Source organism: Xiphias gladius, chromosome 15 (assembly GCF_016859285.1).
Source record: "Xiphias gladius isolate SHS-SW01 ecotype Sanya breed wild chromosome 15, ASM1685928v1, whole genome shotgun sequence".
NCBI lineage: Eukaryota > Metazoa > Chordata > Actinopteri > Istiophoriformes > Xiphiidae > Xiphias > Xiphias gladius.
This window is the reverse complement of record NC_053414.1, coordinates 24663395-24688941: the sequence shown is the minus strand read 5'-3', so window position 1 is coordinate 24688941 and position 25547 is coordinate 24663395. Positions and strand designations below refer to the sequence as shown.

Below are 25547 nucleotides of genomic sequence, written 5' to 3'. Positions count from 1 at the left end.
CTGGTTGTAGTTTGCCACCAGATTGCGTGTGTAAATACAGGCTGTATCTGACAATTGAGTTTGATCAAAACTACTGTAAAGAAAAAAAAATCATTGGGTCTTTGTGTGCGGCCAAAATTCTGCAATCATCATACTGGGGAAAACATAATCAATCAAATGTAAGCTGCTCGACTTTTTAGTCACCAAGTCATAACTCACTTGATACATGCTCGACGGGGGACAAGAAATAAAGAAAATGATGTGAGACAAAAACATTTGTTATCAGAGACCATATTGATCGAATGAAGTCGCCTTTTACCTCTGCAGCATGTGGGGATTTTAAGCCTCCAACTGACGCCTAATGTATCAGAATCAGACTTGCTCCGCAATTTCAGCAGACGACAGTGTGTTTATGTGTGTGATTAGATTTACAAGGACAGCTGTTGTTAAGTTTATGTACAAAGTGTGTAAGAAAAATAATTGTGATGTTACAGATATAAGAGTACGCTTTTCTTAATGTGTCTTGACTAAAAAGTTAAAAGAGGAAACACTAGTAGAGTAGTAGGAAACCAACCTTTATTTAAAAAAGAAACATAAATATAGCTACAGGAATTAGAGATGAAAGACAGGCGAACCTACACTTGAAGAAATTGCATAATTCAAATCTGCTTCCAGTCAAAAAATAATCATGTTAAAAGTTTCAAATCAACGAGAGAGAGCAAGGAAAATTTCAAATGGATGCATGTATGGATCTTTTTCCTTTACCAAACTGACACAAATCAGCAATGATCACTTTTATAACTCATAATGCTAAACCATTGTGTGAAAAGTTTACCCTCTAAACTGGCCACTCACTTCAACACATTCGGATTAATTTGTTAAACTAATTTAGAAATTACTTATGTGATATACAGTAGTGAATGTTAATCATGGCTTTGTTCAAAAACAAAGGTTTGCAACAAAAACAAAAAGGTTTTTATCACTTCAGAGCATCTTCAACTCAGTTACTCAAATGTTCTACCCCTTAGCAAATACGTAAATACAAAATACTTGTTTGTTTTGAACATGTAGAGAATTATGTTAACATTCACACAACAAGCATTCAGATGAGAAAAAAAAGTTAAGGCTCTAATCCAAGAGGATTTAGAGTGAGATTCAAACTCAAAAAAGGCTCAGGATCACCATTACCAATGCTGTTAGGAAGAACATAATGTTTCACTCAAAGCCTAAATCTTCTGAAATACTGTAATTACTGGAGAGATAAATCAGTCCGACAGCGGAAGCTACTTACAACATCATCAGTGGCAGAAAAGGTGGAGATGAAGATAAGGGTTAAAAAGACTTGAACGATCTAAAATCCAAACTTTCATGTGTCAGGTAACAGTTTAGCCAATACTGCAGATTGCACACGAGGAACCAATATACGGGTTCAATACCGGCACTTTCTTAAAGAATCACACAGACACACGTGAGCGACCACAAAAGAAGCAAGTCTGGAAAGTTAGCAGGTTTTTCCTTACGGCGCATCCAGCCTGTCAGTGTGTCCGTCTCTGTGGGTTTCCATTTTCAGTTCACAGGAGGCAGAGGATGAGAAATCAAGATGACAGATGGAAAGAACAATCGAGGATTGCACTGGTTTGTGTTTGTCTGTTAAAGTGTGTGTACATGTCCACACGCACATAAAATGCAATGTCCATCTGAAGGGAGGTGAAGGTTGGGGTGGGGGGTGCGTGTCTCAGGAGATAGAGGAGAACTCTTTGAGCAGGACGTCCTGACTCAGTGTGTTCAAGGAGACATTCTTCCTCACATTCAGACTGATGGAGCGCACCTGGAGACAGACAGAGACATTTATTACAGGTCCAGTGCTGAGAGACTGAGGTTTAATCCCCTCCCAGTCGCAGCAACCTCACCACATCCACTCTGCTTATGGTTGTTTGCTGATGTTGAGGGGCCGCCACATTAAAGGCAGTCCCAAATCAATTCAAATGTAGCTGCAGAAGAATGCAAAACCCTCTGTTAGCGAGTCTGTTTTTTTTAATCCCACTCCACAAACTCTAAATGCCGGCAGATGTGCCAGAAATCGCAGAAAACGTCTTACAATTTAAAGTTCAGTCTGGCCAGTTTATCAATTTCTATTTTTGTCTTCCACTAAAACCTGGGCAACATTTTTCTTTTTTCTGCTTATTTTGTATTGTGGGTTTCAAAAACAAAAATCATAAACAAGTCTGAGGATATAACCCCGATGATGGCATCAGGTCGTTTCAATTCAGCCCTGAGACTGTACACTGTTGATAGAAAGCCTGTGATACAAACAGGGAGGGTAGAGTGTACATTAACCAGTCAAGGAGGTAAGTCTCTGTTGAGCTGCATTATGGGAAGTGTAGGATCTCACATCTTTAGAGGTTAGGTTCAATGATATTGGGAACTAAAAGTTTGATTACCAGGGATTGCGCTGCATTAATCTTGACCCCTCTTTTTTAATCTTTGTCTCACAAGGCTCCTAACTTTATGGAAGAGCAATACAAAATTGGTGGCATACCCCTTTAACAAGAGAATACACCATTTTACTGTAACACGTTCATTGTTTTGGGAGATGTTCTGCATTTACTAGTAATGTGTCAATCACTATAGTTTCCTGCTGGTGGTGTGTTTCGAGTGTATCTCACTGTTTACCTGATACTTCACTGTTACCAGCTCATGTTTTGCAAAATAAATTCTGGAGATTATCAGCGCTTAATTAATCCAGAAAAAGTGAAAATCCTATAAACCAATAATCAATAATACAAAAGGCAGGGTAAAAGTGTTATTTTAAAAATAAAATTTGCAGCGCAGACACTATAGTTTAAGAGTTCTGTGTTTTTTTGTTGTTTCTTTGTTTTGTTTTTTTACTCACTCGGTGTTCACACTCAGCATTTAATTTCTCTTCCCTTTCTATTACTGGATGCATTTCCTCAGCTGTCAACTTTGCAAGAAGACCCTGTATACTGTAAACTGCAGTGATCAGTGACCTGTTTCGGCAGCAAACAAAACCACTTTTAGGTGTGTAGAGACATCAAATCTGGGTAAAAACCAATTTGCTCCTTTTAAAAAAAGTAAGGGACTACCCTCCCTTTTGATACAGTGTCCTCCACAGTGTGAGCCTGACTTTATGCAGAGCGACACAGTGGGTTGGGTCAGAAAAAACCTGAAACTCAACACCCACAATGTACTGCTGCACTGCTGGTTATTTATGCTGCTTACCAGCTCCTTGAAGAAAGCAGCCTCTTTGGGCTGCTCTGAGTATCTCTCAAACTGGTCCAAACCATCCTGCAGTTTGAGGGTCAGTGTGTCATAGTTGGATCGTACCACCTCCAACACCTAATGGGAAAATGAAAATTATCTAGTGTTGCATAATTTCCAACTCCACAACACACAGAGTTGTTAGTGCATCTTACAGTGAACTTAACCCAAACAGTCAAATATTAATTAATGTTTAATACTTTATTACAACATTTTTATTCATGAGATCATGTGGAGGGTTGCAGTACTGTAGCATCACATCTGGTTATTTCCGGTCACTCACTGCTAACCATCAGAAACCGTCAACTGTTATCGGAGATATGATTGGTCATTTAGCAAAGAGGGACATGATCTACAACTTGATGGATTTCTCATATTTCATTTGCTTTGTTCCTGGTTTGTTTTGTCCCAAATATAAGGGCATTTTTGCATCAAAGGGTAATTTTAAAAAAGACTCACTTCATCATTGTAAGGGCAGAGTACAAATACAATCAAGCAATGTATAATATAGGACAGTAAGTGTGTGTGTGTGTGTGTGTGTGTGTGTGTGTGTGTGTGTGTGTGTGTGTGTGTGTGTGTGTGTGTGTGTGTGTGTACTATGCTCACAAGCGCACAGGACACACCTGCCTAGAGTAAAGTCCAGCTGAGATAAGAAGGTGGGCTGAAATCAGAGGTAATTATGCAGAGATTCTCCACACTTGCACCCCTGCCATTCCACCATTCAGCCATGAAATAGCCCCTAACCAGACTTTTTCATTATTTTATTAATGCCCCTGCAACACTCCACACAGCATGAAACACTTACAGCGAGATGCATGAGCCATATTGTATAATGCTTCCCACAGAAGCTCTATAAACACACACTCCTCTCAAACACACCCCTCTTTTATCCACAGAAACATACAGATGTTAACTTACATGTAGGTCTTATTGCATTTATGCACACACAGCACAATCACATCCTCCTTTAGCCCTGGCAGTATCTCTTTTGTACAGCTGAATCATCATTTTTAAATTTATTAACAGAGGGATAAGAGTACGAAAACATTCTTGTTTTTCTCTAATAAATCTAAAGCACTGCTCGGAAAAAAGTGCTGCTGTTTTTATTCAACACTGATGAAAAATTCATACCCATCTCTCTCTCTCTCTCTCTCTCTGACTCCTCCTCCCTCACAGCTCTCCATTACCCTCCCCTTTCTGTGGAAATGTGGAGGCTGGTTTGAATTGTAACCTCAGCTAATGTGTCTTAAAGTTTGTTACTCACTAGCAGCAAATGCAAAGGATAGGAAAGGTGAAAAAAGAGGAGGGGGGAAATGCGGAGAAAGTGTGGGCTATATCAAACTGGCTAGAAGCAAAAGATTTAGATAGCGGAAAGCAAATAGAGAATGAAAGAAAAGCCTTGATCATGTGCTGTTTTAGGGTGTTTTCTTTCTGCATCGCTTGGCAGATATGAATATGTGCATGGAGTTTTCATCGTATTTATCTTGAATCCTCGATACAAAAGCAGCCTTGTGTGCTGTAGTGTTTTTTGACGCTAATATTGTATTCAGTGTGTAACAGACAGACTACACCAGCTCATTTTAATGCTGTGTGTTTCTGAGGATCATCCATCTTCTTGTGTCACTGTTGGGAATGAAAACACTCCAGGCTGAGGGATTGCAGGTGGTTAATGTGTTTTAGAATGCGTGTGTGTTGATTATTGCATGTCAATGCAGGTTTGAGTCCACGATCAGTGGGATACGAGAAGCGAGAGGCTGTTTTTTTTTGGATGATTTTACGTCTTTTTGTGTGTGTCCGTTTGCTGAGAGCACTGTTTTGTTCAGCCAGAGGGAAGATGTAACTTGTCTTTTGTTTTTGCTTTGTTCACTCCATTTAATCTTGCATTATTTTTTTTTTTAAATTTCACCAACATTTTATGAATCCTAAATGTTTAAAAACAAGTGTATTTTTTCATTTATAACCATAAAAATGATTGCTTGCATGAGAACTGTTACTAACTATGTAACATCCATATTTTAGAAATAAAAGAAACGTAAGTATTTAGACAGATACACAATTTTTGTAATTTGGCCTCTGTTCACCACCACAATTGATTTGAAACAGAGCCATCAAGATGTGATTGAAGTGTAGACTTTCACTTTTAGTTCAAGGGGTTTAACAAAAATATCGCATTAAGCGTTTAGGGATCACAGCCATGTATATACATAGTCCCTAATTTTCAGAGGCTCAAAAGTAATTGGACAAACCAACACAATTATAAATATGAGGATTATTTTTAAGACTTGAATGAAAATCCTTTGCAGTCAATGGCTGCCTGAAGTCTGGAACCCATGGACATCACCAAATGCTGAGTTTCCTCCCTTGAGCTGCTTTGCCAGGCCTTTACAGCAGCAGCCTTCAGTTTGCTGCTTGTTTGTGGGTCTTTCTGCCCTCAGTTTTGTCTTCAGTAAGTGAAAAGCATATTTAGTTGGGTTAAGGTCAGGGGACTGACTTGGCCATTGAAAAATATTCCAGTTCTTTGCAGTAAGTACTGGGTCATTATCCATCTGGACTGTGAAGCACCGTCCTGTCACTTTTGCAGCATTTGGCTGAATCTGAGCAGATAGTGTAGCCCTGTACACTTCAGAATTCATCCTGCTACTTCTATCAGCAGCTACATCATCAACTAGAAAATGTGCTCAATAGAGTACAGACCTCCAACAAAGCCAATGTCAAACAACATACACCACACTAAATAATCTGGATCTGTCCCAAAATTTAATGGGTTATAATGGGTTTAATGGGTTATTTCCTGGCCCATGCCCCATCTCTCCACCAAGTTCGGTGCAAATCAGTTCAGTAGTTTTTGCATAATCCTGCTGACAAAAAACAAACAGACAAACACGGGTGATCACATAACCTCCTTGGCGAAGGTAATAAACACAAGTGAGCCATTTCCATTGGCAGCCATACATGCCCATGCCATATCACTGCCTCGTCCATGTTTGACAGATGATGTGGCTGCTTTGGATCATGAGCCGTTCCTTTCCTTCTCCATACACTTCCCTTCCCATCATTCTGGTACAAGTTACTCCTGGTTTCACATGTCCAAAAAACTTGTTCCAGAACTGGGCAGGATTTTTTAGACGGTTTCTGGCAAAGTCTAATCTGGCCTTTCTTTTCTTGAGTATTACCAGTGGTTTGCACCTTGTGGTGAACCCTCTACATTTACATTCATGAAGGCGTCTCTTGATTCTAGACTTTGTCAATGATACGCCTGTCTCCTCGAGAGTGTTCTTGACCTGGTTAGATGTTGTGAGGGTTTTTTCCTCTACTAAAAGGAAAGAATTCTTTGATCATCCACTTTAGCGGTCTCCCGTGGTCTTCTAGGCCGTTCGGTGTTACTGAGCTCGTCAGTGCATTCCTTCTTTTTAGAATGTACCAAACTGTTCCTTCTTTGCATCAACACCTCTTTAGACCGCATATCGGGAGTTTCCATGAACAGCTACCAAATGCAAATACAACACTTGGAATCAACTCCAGACCTTTTTTTCTGCTCAACTTTTCATGAAATAACGAGGAAATAGGCCACACATGGCCATGAAACTGATTTACTTTTGAGCCTCTGAAAATGAGGTGCTATGTATAAAAATGGCTGTAATTCCTAAATGGTTAATGCAGTTGCTGGTGATTCCACTGAAAGTCAGTCAATGATAATATTGATTTATTGCCTTGCCTTACACATGATTGACAAAGGATTGGAAATAAATCTGGCTTTATATACCGTAGCTGATACCAATAGGTACAAAATCTTGCAAGGCACATCTGACTGAAGTATTCAACTTGGAGATGGTTAATCCATCTTTAATTTGACATTATGAGTACTTCCAGCTAAACTGTCGTAAGCTAAACTACTTACAAACAAAAAAAAAAGTTTTTTCCACTTTATTCTTCATTTCATACCCCTTGGATAATGGGCTGAAACATTGTTACAATAATATGCTACCAGGAAAATGCATTCACCTTGTTTAATGCATTATTTACAAAGCAGAGCTCCTAGTCCAGCTAGTGCTATTTGATTGTTAAATGCATTTTTAAACCATTTTCTTCCATACAAGGTCACAACTTTTGTGTTATCACTAACTTTGATGACAGTGATCAAATTACATAAGCTGCACGAAGACCAGTACTAATGTTAACGAAAACTGCTGGAACCGACCAACTCTCAAAAAAATGAAGACACTTTATCTAATAGGAAAGGTGTTAATAACACAGAAGGAAAAATCATAAAAAACCACTGGCAGCTCATTGACACCAAAGCTAGCTTCTGCCTTCCCTCTTTGTTGTGAATAAATCTAGCAGATAAAAGCAGAGAGGTAATTGGGCATTATAATGACCAAATCCATCACACTCTTATCAGCTTGTTAAAAAAAGGACTCACAGCCCTTTTCCCCATCCTCACCATTTTGACATAAAGGATAAGTCTTAAATGGAGCTCGCAACACTCATATCAGTTCGGTTTCCTTCCAGTCCAGGCTCAAGTTTTTCCACTAATGATGAAGGAATAACTCAGCATTTCAAAAGCTGTCCCTTTGCTTAATGACTCAATTCTCACACTGTGTTTGTGTTTGCGGTGGGGCTCTTATCGCATAGATAAATTATCATTATTTCTACAGGGGTGGCTGCAGACATCAGAGAAACTGCAACATTCACTGTACTTTAAATATACACAAAAAAATCTATAATCAGAATAATTAAGGCTCTCCTTTTAGGGTAATGAAAGTACAGTAAGAGGGGAATACTGTATACATTTAGTAGAAATGTATAAAAGTTTTTGCATTTCAGTTTCTCCAGAATTGACAACGACCAAAAATCTTTGTCACCATCTTTCATGAACAGTGTTAAAATATGTGTTGTGAACAGGGTCCTCCTACCTGCCTGAACTGTGCGCAATGAATCAGCTGTGATGAGTTTTAAACTCAGTGGTGTGTGAGATGATAACTTCTTTTCTAGTTGTCTCATCACAATAACCAATGTCTGAGTCATTCATCTCTGCCAGAGAGCTCTAACTACTTCTTGATGAAAATAAAATGCAGCAAACCCCTTCACAAACACTTCAAGGTACCGAGTGTTTTCCATTGTGCACTAAAAAATTCATAAGATTTACTTTTGAAATGACAAGAGTGATGTTTCAGTAGAGATCAGCCCAAAGGGCCCCAAGATGCTACTGAAGTTCTTTATTATTTGCAAGCATCTTCTAGTCAGAGTGTAAGAGGAGGCATAGTGTGTTGTGTTTACCTGTTCCTCTGACAGCTGGGAGATGTGGTTCACGGCAGCGTACGATTCAATCTTGGGGTTAAAATGGTTGATGATGGCCCTTAAAAGACAAAAATACAAGCCCTTTTGAAATGATACAGAATTGACGTTTTCCTCTAAAGTCAAGGATGTACGCTACATCGCCAAGAGTATGTGGACACTTAGATACGGTTCCAATATCTCATTCCAAAACCAATTGCATTTATCTGCTGCTACAACGGTCTCCACTCTTCTGGGGAGAATTTCCGCAAGAATTTGGAACATGGCTGCAGGGATTTTGTCCCCTTCAGTCACAAGAACATCAGTGACTCGAACATAGCTGTTGGGTAATATGACCTGGCTCATACTCGATGTTCCAGGTCATCCCAAAGGTGTTGGATGGGGTTGAGGTCAGGTTCTCACCAAAAAAAAGGAGACTGTTTTTTGCAAAGCTCTAAAGTGGATAAATCTTAAGACGCCAATTTGGTGGTTTAGTGTGTTTTGGGAAAACTGAGCTTTAACAAAACATTACGTAAGACTGCCCGGTCACATTTTGGGATTGTGTAGCAGTAAAGTAAATAGACAATCTTTTGTGGCCTGTTACTTTCACAGCAAAACTGTTCTGTATTTATGTTTATTTCTCAGACGATGTCCCGGTTAAAAAATAACGATCTGATCAGCACTGCAGCCCAGCAGCCAAGAAATGGCAGATATGAATTTGATTAGCAGGCAGTATTGATGAGTCACAATCAAATAATATTTCAAAATTGTTCTGCTCTCTAATGACAGAAACAGAAAAATCTGTAAATGAGAATTAGATGGCTTAGCATGGACGTAGTCTAAAATGTTGTTCAGTGCTGTAGATTTCGCCTCGTTGGAACCAAGGGTCCTGGCACAAAACTTGAGAAACAATCCAAGACCAAAAGTACTGTCTACATACTTTTGGCCTATACGTAGTGTACCATCGCCTTCCATCATAAAAAAATAATAATATATAAAAAAAATAATAGTATTCAAGGTATGAATGTTTGCGATGATCAATTTTGACAAGATCTTTGACAAGCAAAGTTTTTACCAATACCAGTTAGACACAGCCTGTTTAACACCGAAACTCATTTCTATTCATTCCTATTCAATACTGTCTCAGTGCCTCCTTCATATTGTTTGAGCCCACGAGGGAATTTCAGATGTAAATTCAGAGGCAATATTTTCTAGTATCAGAATTCAGTTATAAGAAATAAACTTCTTTATAGAACAAATATAAGCCGATGCAATAAGCACAGCTGCAAGATGAAATGGCTTATTTTGTACTGGGTTAGAAAGCATAATATATCAAATAAATTATAGTGACAAAAATGCAGAGAATTCTCCATAGTGATAATTCTGCTGTCATTTCAGGGTGGGAAGCCAGTGTATAGAGGATAAAACTGATGGAGTGAAATGGAATCGGCCCCTTCATTTGAATTTATTTTAGCACAGTCTCTCTGAGTTCTTTATACCTCTGTGCCTTTATTTATTCATCGGTTCTTTCAAATATTATTTTTTCAGACTCCTTTCTCCCTGCCTTCCCTTCAACCCTCGTGACTGCCTATTTAAGCAGAGAAGTCTACTCCATCAGGAGACCAGTGGAGTGGCTGAATCCATGGGGAGTATCCCGCTCGTTCGGGTGCCCTCACGAGCCTCCAAGCCAGGATGACCTCAGAGGATCATTTCCTCAGAGAAGATGGAGGAGGAAAGAGGGATTACACGGGAAAATGTTGAAGGAGAAACAAAGTACAGTGTGTGTGTGTAGCAGGGTTGGGGTGAAGGAGATAAAGGCTTAAAAATTATCGAATAGAGGAGCCTAGGGGACGAAAAAAAAAGGGAACAGGCTGGGGACGGAGAACCCAAATTACAGTCTGAAAGACTTAACTTCATTCACTTTATTTTGACCTTCCTCCTTCACATTCTAGTTTGCATTTCCCTTCAATCCAATAGGACTCTTTTCTCCCTCTTAGCAATCCGTATTTGTGTGTTAAGAGTGTGGGTGTGTTTTTACCTAACGTTGACAAGGGCATGCGTGACTTTGCTGGCTGCCTCCTTCCACTGGCCCGTGTTTGTTGATACTCTCAAAACTGGAAGGTAGAGAATGACAGAAGCAAACAGCATCAGATACATGTGCAGCCACACTTGTACATGTCTCTTTTCCCCTCTCAGCTTTAAGGCTGAAACTAATAATTATTTTCACTGTCAATTTATCTGAAAATTATTTCAGATAAATTGTCTCTATTTATTCTCTCTATTAACCAATTGATGGTTTGGTCTATTAAATGCCAGAAAGTAAATGTCCAGAGTTTCGCAGGGCCCAATGGGACATCTTCAGATGTCTTTATTTGTCCAACAAACAGTCAAAAATCCAAAGATATTCAATTTACCATAATATAAAATGAAAAAAAGTAGCAAATTCTCACAATTGAGAAGCTGGAATTAAAGAAAATTTTGTGTTTTTGCTTGATAAATGACTTAAAGAAATAATCCATTATCAAAATAGTTCATTTTGATCAAATAATGCGATACATTTTCTGTCAATCAAATACCTCGGATTCTCATACAGTGGCCTTTATTGACCTTATAATAGAGACAGGCTTTTATTGTTAATTTCCTCTGTTCTCCAGTTATCGCAAACTCAAAACTTCCTCCATGTTAACCTGTTGTCTCCTGTTGCTCTCATTTCCTCTTCTCTAACCAAAGTACTGCTTTCATTCTCTAATTACTAATTCACTAAGCTGGGAGACTTTGATGTGAAAAATCTGAAGGAATTGTTGAGTTTCTTTGACATTAGCTTAAAATCAATGGGGAAATTGGCAAAGTTAAAGGACTGGAACTAACTGGTGAATGAAAGTTGTATTTCTGTTGAAAAAAAAAGAAAAAAAGAAACAGAACAAATTACATTATGCTGAACCACTCTAGAAGGTTACAGATAATTACAACCAACTCAATGTTTTCTTAACCAGCCTTGATTTGTTTATACTGGCCTCGACCTGGCTATTACTTTTAATTATTATTTAAATCTGCAATACGTGGCATGTAAGTCCAATATTCACTCTCTCTTTAGCTCTGTTTTTGGTCTCAAATAACTCCTGAGAAATATATCTGGGTTTACACCTGCTAAATGCTCCCCTGAGTTCACCAGCTAGTCGCTAACTGTGTCTGTCAGTTGTTTGGCGCTGAGCAGGTAGTCTACAGTGAGTTTATTGGAGCTTTTTCACAGAAAACAGCTGCCTTCTGCAGCCGAAAACAATGCAATGAGAACGGGGAGAGTGAACCAAAAAAAATAAAGTTGAGGGCCAAAGAGCTAAAAGAAAATATAAAGCTCTGTAGTAATGAGGGGAACTGTAGAGTCTGTGATAATTCTGTGTTTGTCACTACTACCGACCCCTTTCATATTTCACATTTCTTCATGATGACATCATTTTGATCCATTGCTATGAGATAAATATAGTGATTATATTTGCTTTAAAGAGCAGCTTTTATATGCAATTTTACAGGAATAATTTCAGCTTTAGTCATGTTAAATACTGCAGTGTCTGCTAACGTACCCATACAATAAAGGTTGTCGAAGACCTGGTGCATTCGTACAATTTCGTAGTACAGCTCGTCGTAGCTGTTGGAGGTTGGCAGGAACGTGTCGCCATATGTTATGAACATGTTGAACAGGTTCACTACCTGGATAAGGAGACACACACTAAGTCTGAATATATCAATGACACATTCTCTCTCAAACAGATAAGACCCAACACGAGAAAAACAAACTAAAATTAGGACTGCCGAAGGGAAATTAAATTCATACTGCACTGGTTTTTGCCAATGCATACTGTTTTGCTTTTTCCTCTCCTCTTAAAAAAAAAAGAATAATAAAAAGGCATTTAAACTCTAGTGTGTGTGTGATTTCAGAGATATGCACAGCTGGACTACAAGCAGCACCACTGTTACAGCATCTGGTTCTCCTCTTACTACAAGAGAATACACATATCTCCCTGAAGATAATTTCCATTGTGGACCGTACTCTGTCAGGCTCCTGTCGGCATGTTCTGCGAGTGTGCATGTGTGTGCGTATCTGTATGTGCGAGTGTGGTGTTTCTCACCAGTAAGGCCAGATGAAAGATGTTGTGCTTGGCCAGCAGTGTGGTCTCATTTGACAGCAGGAACTTCAGCAGGTTGATGAGAGCTGTGCAGGGGAAGATATACTCGCATTAATGAAATAATCCTGAGTGCTGATAGTCGTCTACCAGAGAAGCATATGGCAGCAGTCTGCCTTCGTCAATGTGCATCTTTATAAAGGTAGATCATGGAAACACAGGAGGGGGGGCAAACCTTTCCACACCAAGCTTTTATTGAGGAAAACAAAGCCCATAAGAACTACAATGTGTACACACAAAAAAAAGCTTTTAACAAGCCCCAACACAAGCCGGTGCAACAACCCACACATCTATTGCTTTAATTTGGCTCATTTTTTTCACTCTAGTCTTATTTCATGGTATGCCATTATCACCACCAGGGGGAGAGGGTTGGGGTTATTCAGGGAATTAAGTAGATTATTGGTCTGATTAGACAAATCTGAATTCTAATGAGACACTCGAGAGTGCAATTTGGGCCATTACAAGCTGAAATGTTATCCTATTATGTGTTGACCGGGCTGAAGCAAGGCCACCAGGATGGATTGTGCTTTCTTATGAGACTCATTATCCAATCTCAGTGATGCAATACATTTCCAAAATAATACACCTAATGACTTCAAAAAGAAATTGGATTTGTTTTGCAAAAGCAGCAACCATTTACTCAACTCTTGAGGTGATTCCCAGGAAAATAAAAAAAATTCTAGAGATTTATATTATGCATATGTGGTTTCTTGAAGCTTAATTTGAAAAATTAAGTTATAAACACATCCTGTGACAAATCTTCCAAAACACGATTTATTTTACACTGTTTGCAAAGATCTCATAAATAAGTGTGAGAATCAACATCGACCATTACAATTGATACATACTCATTACTCTGCTGGTGGCGCTTCAGTTTACTAAAAGATAACAGCCAATTCCGACAAATCTGAAACGAGAGAAAGGGAGGTATCTTTACCTGACCAGAGCTCTCTCCAGGTGTAGTGTAATCTGATTCTGCATTTCTTCTGGTAGCACAGGAGTTTGTGGATGATCTGCACACAGCGCCTGCACAAGAAATAAACACAAAACTGTGGTTAACAAAGCTGAATGATGTTCTGTATGAGACTATAATTATGTGTGTGTGTGTAATGTGCATGTGTTCTCACAAGTATAAATCCATGGGGAAATCCTTCATCATATGAGTAACAATAAACTCCACCATCAGGTCTGCACAAAGGGGTACAGGAGAGACAGAGAAGGAGAAAAAAATAAATGTTAGAAAGATACAAGCGGAGAGGATTAAATTGCCAAAGCTTTAACCTCAAACATCACATTGGCTGTAATAATGCATGCGATGTCAATGGAAAGAGAAATTAAACAAGAAGAATACAACATCTTTCTAGGAAGTAGAAGTTATAGTGTGTGAAGCTGCAAAGCAAATGCAAACAAAGCTTTAAAAAGGGCTCTATCCAGAAAAAAAATGCCAGTAAACACTGCAGGAAAAAAACATTTTCTGCAATGTTAAAAAGCAGCAGCAGCGGTAAATAAATGTGTTCATAATATTTATCTTTGACAACTTCACAATAAAATTTGGTTCCAAGGGTCTTTTTAGACAACAATACTCTGACAAATATTGCTGCCCAGACTGGCATAAGGGATTAAAATGGAGTCGAAAAATGTAGACAATCTATAAATAGAACTTAAAGTAATTTACACTGTGTCCTCATTCCTCATCTTTAATATAAAAACATCTGGTTTGCTGAGAAGCAAGTTACCATTGGAAATGACATAGATTTGAAAAGTAGAGCAGAGGTTGTAGCTAACTAACCGGTCTTCAGAAATATCAAACATCAGAGTCACTACCAGTGTGAGTGCACACTAAACTACAGTTCTAAATGCTCCTCATACCTAGAACAGCACACACCAGCGGCCGTGAAGGGATGTTCTTGTCCACTGCTTTTTTTCTGTGCCTCATGGGCTGAAAAAGATACAGGAGGAGTCTGAGCTTGAAGGTTCATTGTTTACTTTGTAAATAGCACAAGGTCCACTCACTGGACATTTTACAGCGCCTCCAGCCACATCTTGTAGCCTTTGTCAGTGGATTTTCCTCAGCTACCATGGAGATGGTTCAGTATTTATCACCTGACTAATATTCCGCATTAAGGTGCATAACAGGTGCTCATATATGGGAGGTACATTAACCAATGTCTCTTCATCACATGATCAAAAGTCCATAATAAACAACTATCCAACAACAGTCTCCATGACAACTAAGAAAGATCTAAGTGCTAATGAAAGCCATGAGATGTGGCTGAAAGCTCTAAAGGTTTGCCAGAAAGTGGACCCTGTGCGCAATATGTATATGAGGATACATTCATGATACTGTACACGTACAGGCAATCAGTGAGTGTATCGGCATACTACCAGTATTGGCTTATATCAGCTTTAATAAGCAATCATTTATGGGACAATAACATTTTTATTGAAAGCATCTGGTTGATTTTTTCTAGATGCATGTCGCATAGTTAAATATAATAAAGTATTATGGCCCTTTTGTACCTTAAATGCTGAAAGCTGAAAGCATTTGCATACGTTTTAGAATTTCCTTGCTCACTTTCACTCACTTACAAAAAAAAATCAACTCACCATTCTGTGGAGATTGACTCTGAAGTTCATATTGTCATCATGAAGAAAGGCATCAGCATACTGGTCCTATCAGGCACAGAGGTGGGTTGAGAACAAAGACAATGTCAGAGATAGTCAAGAGTGTTGGAGGATGTGGAGGGATGAACTGCTCATACCTCAGCTATGCAGGTGAGGATTATTAGGCACAGTCTGGCACTGTTGAGTCGATGCTCATCTGGAAACACAAATATGAGACTCTGAACAGATGGAAAAACTGAAACAAATGGATGTTATAAATATATAAGTGTGATAACTACAGGGGAATAGAAGAGTACAAAATTTATTTGCTACTGGTGTCGAGGACAACTATATAGGAGCACTTCAGGACAGAGATGGATAAAATGTAATAAAATGAAGAATTATAGGTGTAAGAGACAAAGAGGAAGAGGACGTGAAGGTTTATGTTTACCTTTAGTATCCTGCATTACAATAGAGGCATACTTGAGGAAGGTGATGAGAAGGTTGCTGGTCTGCAGGTTGGGATCCAGAGGCAGTTCTGGGTTGTTCATCACTACAAAGTATATGTACAAATAAAACTTCAATCAAACATAATCACTGCAGTTAAAATTCTCTCCAATATTTTTTTTTAATCTTGTGGAGAAACAGGGTATATATACAAACTAAACAGTGAGAACATAATAATGATAAACCAAAAAACCTGTACAGGGATACACAAATCAGTTATTTCATAAATAATAACGGCCCAAAAACACGAAGCCTAAATAAATAAAGTCTACTTTCTAAAAGAGAGTATGACAAGCGCCATCTCCTTTGTTTGGGAGGACGGAGTGCTCGTTCAAGCAAATAACAGTGTTACAAAAAAGTATATCTTTCTCCGATTACTGTGGCTACTGTAGCTTGCTGTGTTATCTAAACATGCATTTTCATCCCTTTAAAAATCTCTGTACGCTAAAACATACAGTTTGTTTCATGGATAAATGATGAGCCGGTCATTTCTATCTTCCCTCCTACCCCCAGACCCTCATTTGTTTCCTTCTTCCTCAGATCACTGCAGGCACAGTGGAAAGATTTCACACTGTCAAGAAACATATCATCACATGGGGCAAAACTGTGGAAGGAAATGGTATATACCTGACATGTGATTGCAGGCACGTGTGTGTGTGCAACTGTTTCTGGCCTAAGTAGAGGAACCTGTAAGTGCTGAGGCTCCCATGACAGGGCATAACGCACGCTGCATGTGAAACATTCATCTGTATTTGAAGCTGGAGGTTAATATTTTATATAGAAAATGGCTCTCAGGTTCAAAGCAATGGAGGGAGAGCTAGCCAGAGATAGAAACATGCACCTTTTAACAGTTACAGCGTGTGTGCATGCTAAATGACCTGCTTTTGAATGTTCTAGCAACAATGTAAGCGACACAAAAATCTGAAGTGACAGCCATGCACTCAGTTTCAACAAGAGATTAGTAAGTACTTCGAATAGTGTAATAAGCTTCTCATTAAACTGTAATAAACCCGCATTAGAAGTCAACAACTCACTTCTTCCAGATAAAATCAAAAAACTGGTGAATATTTGAAAAGGTTGCTGGTGTAGGTGCATGTGTGTGTCTGAGAGTTTCTGCTCAAGGCTGCAGTGAATGAGAGTCGTCGTGTTCGGGGGGGGGGGGGTATCAAAAAGATACATAAAAACACTGTTGAGACTGAATAAGGGCAAAGAAGCAAAAAGTTTTAAAAAGCCTCAGCTCCTTTCTCCATCTCTCCAGGTGTTTTGAAGGCATCAGTATTTTCAGGATAGTTCCATTTTGTTTACAGGTGAGGAATTGGTATGAAGCATCTGTAAACACAGAACTGGCAAAACAAGTTTGCTCTCCTCACCTACAAGCTCTGATGTCATACAAAAAAGACTAAAAATATAAATACGTTGGACATTTCTTTCTCAAAAAGGCATAGAAGCTAGGGTTTCACGAATTACTGAATTTGTGATTCTAGGTGAAAGTTTTGACATTGTTGACTCTAAATGTGTTTGGGTAAAAGGGGTGAGCTTGAGGTCAAAACCAATTTCAACTTAACACTTAACCATAACGACCTGCACTTAAACATATCATTTTTACTACACTGCCTAAACCCATTCCTTCAATATGACAGGCCAAATCAAGAGCCTCATAACCCTGCTGGGATCTGCAATTTCCTGTGATCGCTGCTTTCTAGCTTCACCTCTGTTCCTCTTTGCTGAACAAAATATGGTTCCAAACACTAATATGAAGGCAGTGAGAGGCAGACTTCCCTTCAGAAACCAGTGGGCAATATCACAGACACCATATTTTCACTTTCTGAGTCTCTATCTGTCTGGATAAAAATATGAAAACATGTATGGCATACTGTCTAGGGAGGGCGGCGTTGTGCCAAGTGGTGTTGTTGGTGTCGTTGGAGCAGGGGCAGTAGGTGCGGCTGCGATGTCAATCTCAGGGTGGCTCTGTTGAAAGACAGAAAACACATAGGATTTGTTTTTAATAGTGAATAGCTGTCCCTTGTGTCCAGTAATGTACTGAAAAAAAAAATGTCGGCTGGACAGGAGACTAAAATGAGGACAAACAGAAAGGAGCAGGAAGAGGGCTGTTTCCTTTTACTAGTGCAAAAACAGTGACAAACAACAGTACATTGATCACCGCTGCTCATTTATCTCAAGATGTGTATCCAGCTACAGCCTTGCAAAAAGCAGCACAATTGTTCAGTGGCCTCAGAATGGTAGTTAGTCCTGTGACACTGTCCTGCGTCTGCCATCCTAACAGCATTTGACCTGTCTTCACTATTAACTTACAGTAGTTAGCTAGTTAAGATGGTTTACACACTGAGTATGAATGTCCCTGCAGGGATCAACACGGTCAAAGAAACAGATTGGCCTGAATGATGGTGGAGAAGTGATTTTACATCTAGCACACCTTTGAAGAAATACAAATAGTCACAAATCACATTGCAGACACCATGACTGCCAGAAGATTAGAAGGCAAAGGAATAGAAAACCTTTTGCCAATTTTTCAAAGCCCCAGGATAAGGACAGAAAAAAATATACCAATTTTAACTGTGGATTTTAAGAAAGTGAGAAATTAAGATATATATTTTAGGATATATATTAGGATATTCCTAAATTTTTAATTCAAATTTTTCATTGTTTTTTTTTAGCCTGGCCTATTGTCAGACTATGCAGACCTTTACAAAACCTGCAATCTCGCTTAAAAACCCAGAAATATCATCTCAGCAAAAAATACATTTTCACCAGATAAATCTCAGCTTGCTCCTTACTATTGGCTGACAATGCAGGTACAGAGGCCTCTATACAATAAAAGAGATGAAAACTGTAAGCTCCAACTGAGCCTCTGTTAGCATTTTTAATAACATTAAAAACAGGTGAGCACACATACAGACAGAATAGGAGAAAAAGTAATGCATCTTACCTGTGCTAATACAGTGATGAAGTTGCGGTTAAGGTGCACAGCCTCGTAGAGTGCCAGCAGAATCGCCTCATTTGTCCTTGACATGACAGGGACGTTGTTGGTTAGACTGAGCTCTTTCACTTATGAAGTAAAATCTCAAAATCTTCACATAACATTAGACTGAGCAGGAAATAGCTTTAGGCTTTGATCCAGTCAAGCTCAAGGAACAAGGGGAGGGGCAATCTAGTGTTAAAAGTTTATTAACAATGACTTCATCTGTCAGCAGGTCACTTTTTTTTAATCTTCCGTCTCATTAACTACAGCGTAATGTTTGTACCTACTAATAAATCATCTGCCAAATTTCTTTACATGAAATTTTAATGATGATAAATGTAGTGAAATTAACCATGTGGAACAGCAGTAAGCCTTGTTTACAGATACAAATAATTGGCTGTCACCCGCAACTAAAGAACAGGACAAAGGCAGCAATCAACAACCAACTTTTGAGTGAAAATGCTAGGAGAGTCTAGATTGTGTGAGCGTCTGAGCGTCCCTCTCAAAAAATTTTAATATTTTTTCTTACTGCCATATGGCCGTGATTGACGTGTAAATGTTGACCCAAACAAATGATGAAATCATGCCTCGAGCCATGCCTTTTTTTTAGTATTCTTCAAAAACATTCGGGTTATAAAAATTTAGTGTGCCCACTGTGGTATTAAGTTCATTTAAACTATGATTTAAAGGGCCAGAAGAAAAAACTGCAGTTGTAATGGATTCTCTCATTGAAAGTGTGGAGAGCAATGTAATTAAAGTTGACTGATGGGTAAGAACTTAAATCACTTTGTACTTACTGCACAGAGAGTTTCTCATCAGCATCTGCTATAAACATACTGCCCACCTGAGGACAAAAGAACGATCAAGTTATCAGTAAAACAAATAAATAAATAGAATAAAACGGCAAACACCCCTGTACAAGGCATCATATCAAACTCTTTAAATACAAAATATGTCCTAATGGAATAAATATGAATCAACTTAGGACATATCTATTATTAAAATGTGAGTGAGAAAAAGATCTTACCATACTAGTTAGGGTAGAGAAGAACCCACCCTGGTTCTCCTCCTCCTTGTCTTTGTACTGCCTAAAAGGTGGGGAAAGAGACAAGAGGAAAAGACAAGATGGACATAAAGTAAGAAGTCATGAAAAAGTGAAGAGAATGACAAATAAACTAAAGACAGAGAGGGCCACACAACAGCAGAGGTAGAGATGTAAATTTTCACTCAAACACAGCATTTGTAACCTAACACGCATTTATTTACCTAACATCTCTGTCTCTTTCCTGCAATTTATTATCTATGGGGTATTCAGTTTATACACAAATACAATGAACTGTATAGAGCCGTCATCCATCACTTTGATGCGTCTGTCTATGCACACAGACCTCCTTCCCCAACAGCATTTTAATTTCCAAACCTTGCCTCATCCAAAAAACATTACTGGCTGCCAAAGAAAACTGTCAAATATAAATAGCTAAAAGAATAAAGAGCTTTTTGTTTCCAGGAGAATAGAAATAGAACATTTGTTGGAGACATCAAACTAAGATGCTGACGCCAGCGGCCTCAGAACACCATGCAGTGGTTAATTAAAAACACTTTTTTGACACATGGACAGTTTTAGATCTCACCTGTTATATTCTGTCAGAGCTTGGTGGACAACCATACCCATCCCCTGGGAAAGAAAACATCCAGAGTTTCAATCAAACCTTTGAGCAAGTACTTGATCTGGAGGCCAGGGCCTACATCAAAGTGGCTATTTATTATTCTGCAGGTAAGAAGCAACATAAGTGACAACATACTTACATCTAGTGTTGGCTCATCATCCACAATGGAAAGCTTCACAATGTATGGATTCACAGACTAGGAGAGAAAACAGAGAGATTTGTACCTATTTGACACAGATATTGATGCTAAGTAATTTAAGGGCAATTCTCTTTTCATTTTGTCCTCCAGCTAAAGGGGCTTATTTTCTAACAGTTTACGGACCAAACAATTAATCAATTAATCAAGAAAATAATCAGCTGATTAATGGACGGCCCGTCAGGCTAAAGACCCCTTACATATTCCATGCCAGGTACAATAATGCAAATATAAAATATATGCAGATCAGCTTTTCTGGCTCTAGTCGGAGGTTATCAACTGCTAGGCCAAACAGGAAAGCAACGTCTGTGTGATTCTGGATCATACGAAAATCCATCTCTATTAGCTGAATTTTTAGCAGTATCCTTCGTGCTGCAGGAAAATGTTGCCATATCTAGAGTGCAGAGTGTTGCAGCAGAACTTAGCCTTGTCTTACATATTTTGGAGTACACATTTTACTACAGTAAATGCGAAGAGAGCTCCTTGTGTTGTTGCCCTCTTTGCTTGCATACAGTATAAGGATCCACGCAAAAACTAACTTCTTTACTCCACTCTCTTATCCTTCCAGGAAATGACTGGAGAGGGAAGCAAATAGAAAGCCGTTTCTGACAGCATGTTTGCTTCTCTGTCACTGAAATGTAGGACAGGTGACCCTTTGATACCTGACAAAACCCGAGTCAAGGTTTTTATGCATATCCGGTGCAACATAGAAATGGTATGTTCATATTCCACCTGCACAGCCATGCTGTTGATGTTTATCATGAATTAATGTTTCTTTCTCTCTGACTACACTGATTTTAATAATCTGCCTCTAGCAACATTCCTTTTGTGGGAAACAAATCCACACAAAGAAAAAATCTTCCTCCCCTATTATTCCCTCATTTCCCTTTGGTCATGGTGCAACCCTGAACTGAAAAGATCTCCCAGAGATTACACACCAATACTGCACATCTTGTACTAATAAGAGTCTTCGGGAGTTGCTTCTATTGTATCTCCTACTGGTGAGACATTAGAGCAGCACATATATCAGCTTCCAAGTCAGCAGAAAAGACAGTGGAGGTAAGGACGGCTGATCTCTGGAGCTTTTGGAGGCACAGTCAGTCTCTATTCACTAACTCCTAAGCAGGCTTTATACCGGGGTTTATTCTTATGAGTTTATGCTTATCACTCCTCCCTGCTGCTTAAAAGGCTATACATCAAGAAAAACAAGTACAGTCACCAGTCAGCATATGCACATTATATACACCTCATATTTCCTGTAGTTGACCAGGAGGGCCAGAAGGACAACAGCATCATAACCATGCTGCCCTCTACTGGAGACATCTGACAGAATCTGAGGAGAAGAGAGAGGGAGAGCAGAGATGGGAGGAAAGATTTAAAATAAATAAATAAATATATATATATATTTTTTTAAATACATTCATACATACATACATACACACACACACACACACAATAAAATAAAAATCCCGGAAGTACGTTAGAGACAGTTTTCCCTGAATCACTTACTTGTAGAATGGCTTCAAAGATGCTGTTGATCATCACATATTCCAGTATGGTGTTCTGACTAATATTGTCTGTTACCTGTGAACACATTTTCACATATTTTCTCCACAGTCCTTCACCTTATAATTTATAATAATAATTTTTTGTTGTGTCATTTCTCACCGTCACCAGACACAGCAGCAGTTTGAGACAAAGGCTCTTCAGACTCTCTGACCCGTCTCCACAAAGAAGGCTGTCCAGTCTCTCCATCAGGTCCTGCGGGAGACACAAACATGAAAAAATGATGTGAATGAACGCAAAAGAAAACTCAAACGGTCTTTTCCTTTACCCCTTCATTGACTCGGTTTCGCTCTTTCCATCCCCTCTTTAGGTATTTTCCCTACATACCTTCATCCTTTGCTCAGCCTTGTCAAACCCCATGAGCATGTTGATGATGTCAAAGCCGGACGCTGACTTGTTCTTCTGATGAACCCCTCGGAAAAGTGCGCACAGAGTCTGGGAAGAGAAGGAGAGAAAACAAGACTTAAACAGACAAAGAGAGAATAAATTCTAATCATACTCAGACAAGACAAGCCAAGAATCATTTGTCTACAGTTACAGTCTTATTGTCATAGTTAGGATGCATCTGATGTGATACTAGCGCAGCTGAAAATCTGGGTGACCCTCCTGAGCTGTGGTTACCTGCAGGGCATTGACCACTTTGATCTGGTGCTCCTCTCCTAGAGCCTGAACACAGTGGTGGAAAAGAGAGTTGATGTTGTCTTGAATGCGCTGAACTTCTTCCCCATCTACACTCTCCAATTTAGACTCCAGGTACTCTAGGTTCACCTGCAACAAGATAGAAGGACAGAAATTAAAAAAAAAAAAAAAAGATGGTAGATGTTGTGAAAATGCCTAACAGCTGAGGATAATTGCAGGACCAAAGTTGTTAGGTCATATCCAGTTGACAATTTCACGGCACTCTTCTGTTAAAACAGCAGCAGTATTTCTTTGGACTGTATGTGATTTTTGCACATCAGTACTTCTTCTTCTTCTCTGTATACAGCGTGCCATCTACAGCTACAAATATGTCATGACTCATGATTATGGGGCTGAAAGTGCATATGGTCACAAATGTCATTTTTACGTAGATGTAGGATGATGCCTCTGTGTGGAGTTTTTAATAAGCTAAACTTTTAGTATTTACATGCTCTGAGCATACTATCTACAATTTTTATATTTTTTCCAGTTCAACAACACCTCACTGCATTTTCTGAACACTGGTAGGGCACTCCCATTAATGTATAAACAGATTTTTGCACATTGTATATACATATTGATGTTTTCCGTATGTCTCAGTCAGCATTACTGCTACCATTGTTACAACTTCACACACCCACACAGTACTATGAGAGATTTTGATGTGATGTTGAACACATTTCTACTCAGGTACTTTGCTCTTTGCTGTACCTTCATGAGAAACAGCTCGTCCCAGAAGCGAGGGTTGTTTTTGGCTGGGTCCTCTTTCTAAAACAAAGCAGACCAGACATTGTTAGGATAAATGTATTTCTCTAAACTTTCACCCTTGACATTTTTCCACTGCGATACTCACTGCAAAAATCTCATCATACATCAGCACCACCTTCTCTTTCAAGGGTTTTTTAGAGGACGACGTCCTCCTAAGCAGCCCTGCCTTCTTCTCCACCTGAGACATGACTAAGTCTGAAAACAAAGACACAATGAGTGAGAAAAGTATGTAAATAATGTAAAAAGGTGTTGTAAATCTCCAAGATTTCTTTGGCAACAGTCTATGGATTATTTAAAGGGGAAGGCCGGTGATATTCTGTACTTTTTTTTAAATTCAAATGTAATGAAATGAAAACACTAAAACCAACAATGTGTTGGTCAATCTCAAAACTTGCTTATTTCCCCAACTGTCTGTGCATCTCATTTCCAAGCCCATTCATTTCTGAAGACTTAAATCTTTATAAAAAGGGTCAAAAATAAATACTTTCATTTTTTTTAAAAGGGAAAAATATTTCCTTAAACATCTGGAACCTTTGGTAGCAAAAGCTATTCAATCAGGAGTATAGTGTATTTGACAGGGACTATTCAGCCATGGATTTGGTGCTCAAGCGACTTGTTTACAGAGGCAGGATAGTGTATATGGAGTTTACTCAAAATAAAATACAGTGCCTGTGTTCCTCTTTATGAAGAAATATGTCAGTCCAGTGCAACAACATGGATCATTAATGTTTTTTTTAACACTATGACACAAAGAAATAAGCTACACAGGCAACAGTTGTCAGTAGCTTCAGCTCATTGTTGGTGTTGCTCCATTCATACAGTCTGTTGGCAATTTCTGTTTTGCTTCCTCCAGGAGCGGAGGGCCATCTCAGCAGCAAAGTCATATCACCATATTGCTCTATGACAATATGTTTTCTTTCACTGAATACATTAACTTTTGGCCTGTATAGTCTCTCAAGCCGCTGTGCCAGTCTACTGCTGTCTTCACAGACAGGTAGACACTGCTGTCATGACGGCTCATAAGTGAAAACAAAGTCCCTTTACTACATAACATTGTCACCTGTTGAAGGGCTAAACTATCTTTGTTAATGACTATTTTACTGACTTATTTTGCTCAGACTGACAGAAAAGAACTGTACTTAAATTGTAGTCAGGTGAAACACTTAAATCAAAGTGACATGATTAACAAATGATGGTAAACCTTCAGGTCAGGTTAGCAGAGAAACTGCTTATAAATAACGTTTGGATAATAATCCGTAGCTCGTTAGTACATTAGCCTAAGCGCTGTTAGGTTTGCTAAGTAATTATCAGCTGACATTTGCTAAAATTGATGGCACATGATATAACCTACACTGCATGTTGGGATGGGCTGCAAGCTAGCTCGCACTAGCTAACTGACCCATCTGGGTTTAACTAGTAAACGACAAACGGCAACTCGTTCACGTTAACAAGCAGGTATTGTTGTCCAGTAGACAAGAGATGAGCACTTATTTTATGAGCAGTTAGGTCACTAAACGTAAATCTACTAAAATGTCCAGTCCTCGCAGCTAAAGCTAACGCTACCTAGCTAAAGCCTGTCAGACAAAGATGTTAACACTGATTTAACGTTAGCTGTCTAATGTCTTGGTGCGCTTATCGACAACACTACTGTCTTCAATTATTTAGGCAGGTCCCAGTTTAGTTGTTTTTTTTTTTTAGTTTTCTTCTTACCTCAATTAAAGTATTAAAATCTGTGTCGTAAATGTAGTTCATGAATCCTTGTGACAACACTAGCCTCTGCTAGCATACTGCAATCTGTAGCCTCCTGCTGGTCTTCGTGGTTTTAGCACCCCACAGATAATAACATGTTTATCTTAATATGTGCTGTTCAT

General features: G+C 38.9%; 1 protein-coding gene across 2 annotated transcripts; it reads right to left on the bottom strand.

The window, feature by feature from the left end:
* Positions 1-533: 533 nt before the first annotated feature.
* On the bottom strand, positions 534-25547 carry armh3 (armadillo like helical domain containing 3). 2 transcript variants are annotated; one of them, XM_040146097.1, is made up of 26 exons: positions 25387-25546; positions 23762-23871; positions 23620-23676; positions 22852-22998; positions 22558-22665; positions 22333-22425; positions 22174-22248; positions 21911-21997; positions 20608-20664; positions 20433-20476; positions 19829-19889; positions 19599-19645; positions 18769-18844; positions 17696-17789; positions 15766-15867; positions 15473-15531; positions 15318-15383; positions 14580-14649; positions 13838-13898; positions 13648-13736; positions 12657-12739; positions 12111-12237; positions 10571-10646; positions 8536-8614; positions 3220-3336; positions 534-1807 (listed from the first exon to the last, which is right to left on the bottom strand). In XM_040146097.1, the coding sequence occupies exons 2-26, from the start codon at positions 23861-23863 to the stop codon at positions 1715-1717; spliced, it is 2070 nt and encodes a 689-aa protein (XP_040002031.1). In that variant the 5' UTR covers positions 23864-23871; positions 25387-25546; the 3' UTR covers positions 534-1714. The 2 variants fall into 2 exon arrangements, with proteins under 2 accessions (XP_040002031.1, XP_040002032.1); XM_040146098.1 differs by lacking the exon at positions 534-1807 and adding an exon at positions 1820-1970 and having other exon boundaries at positions 25387-25547.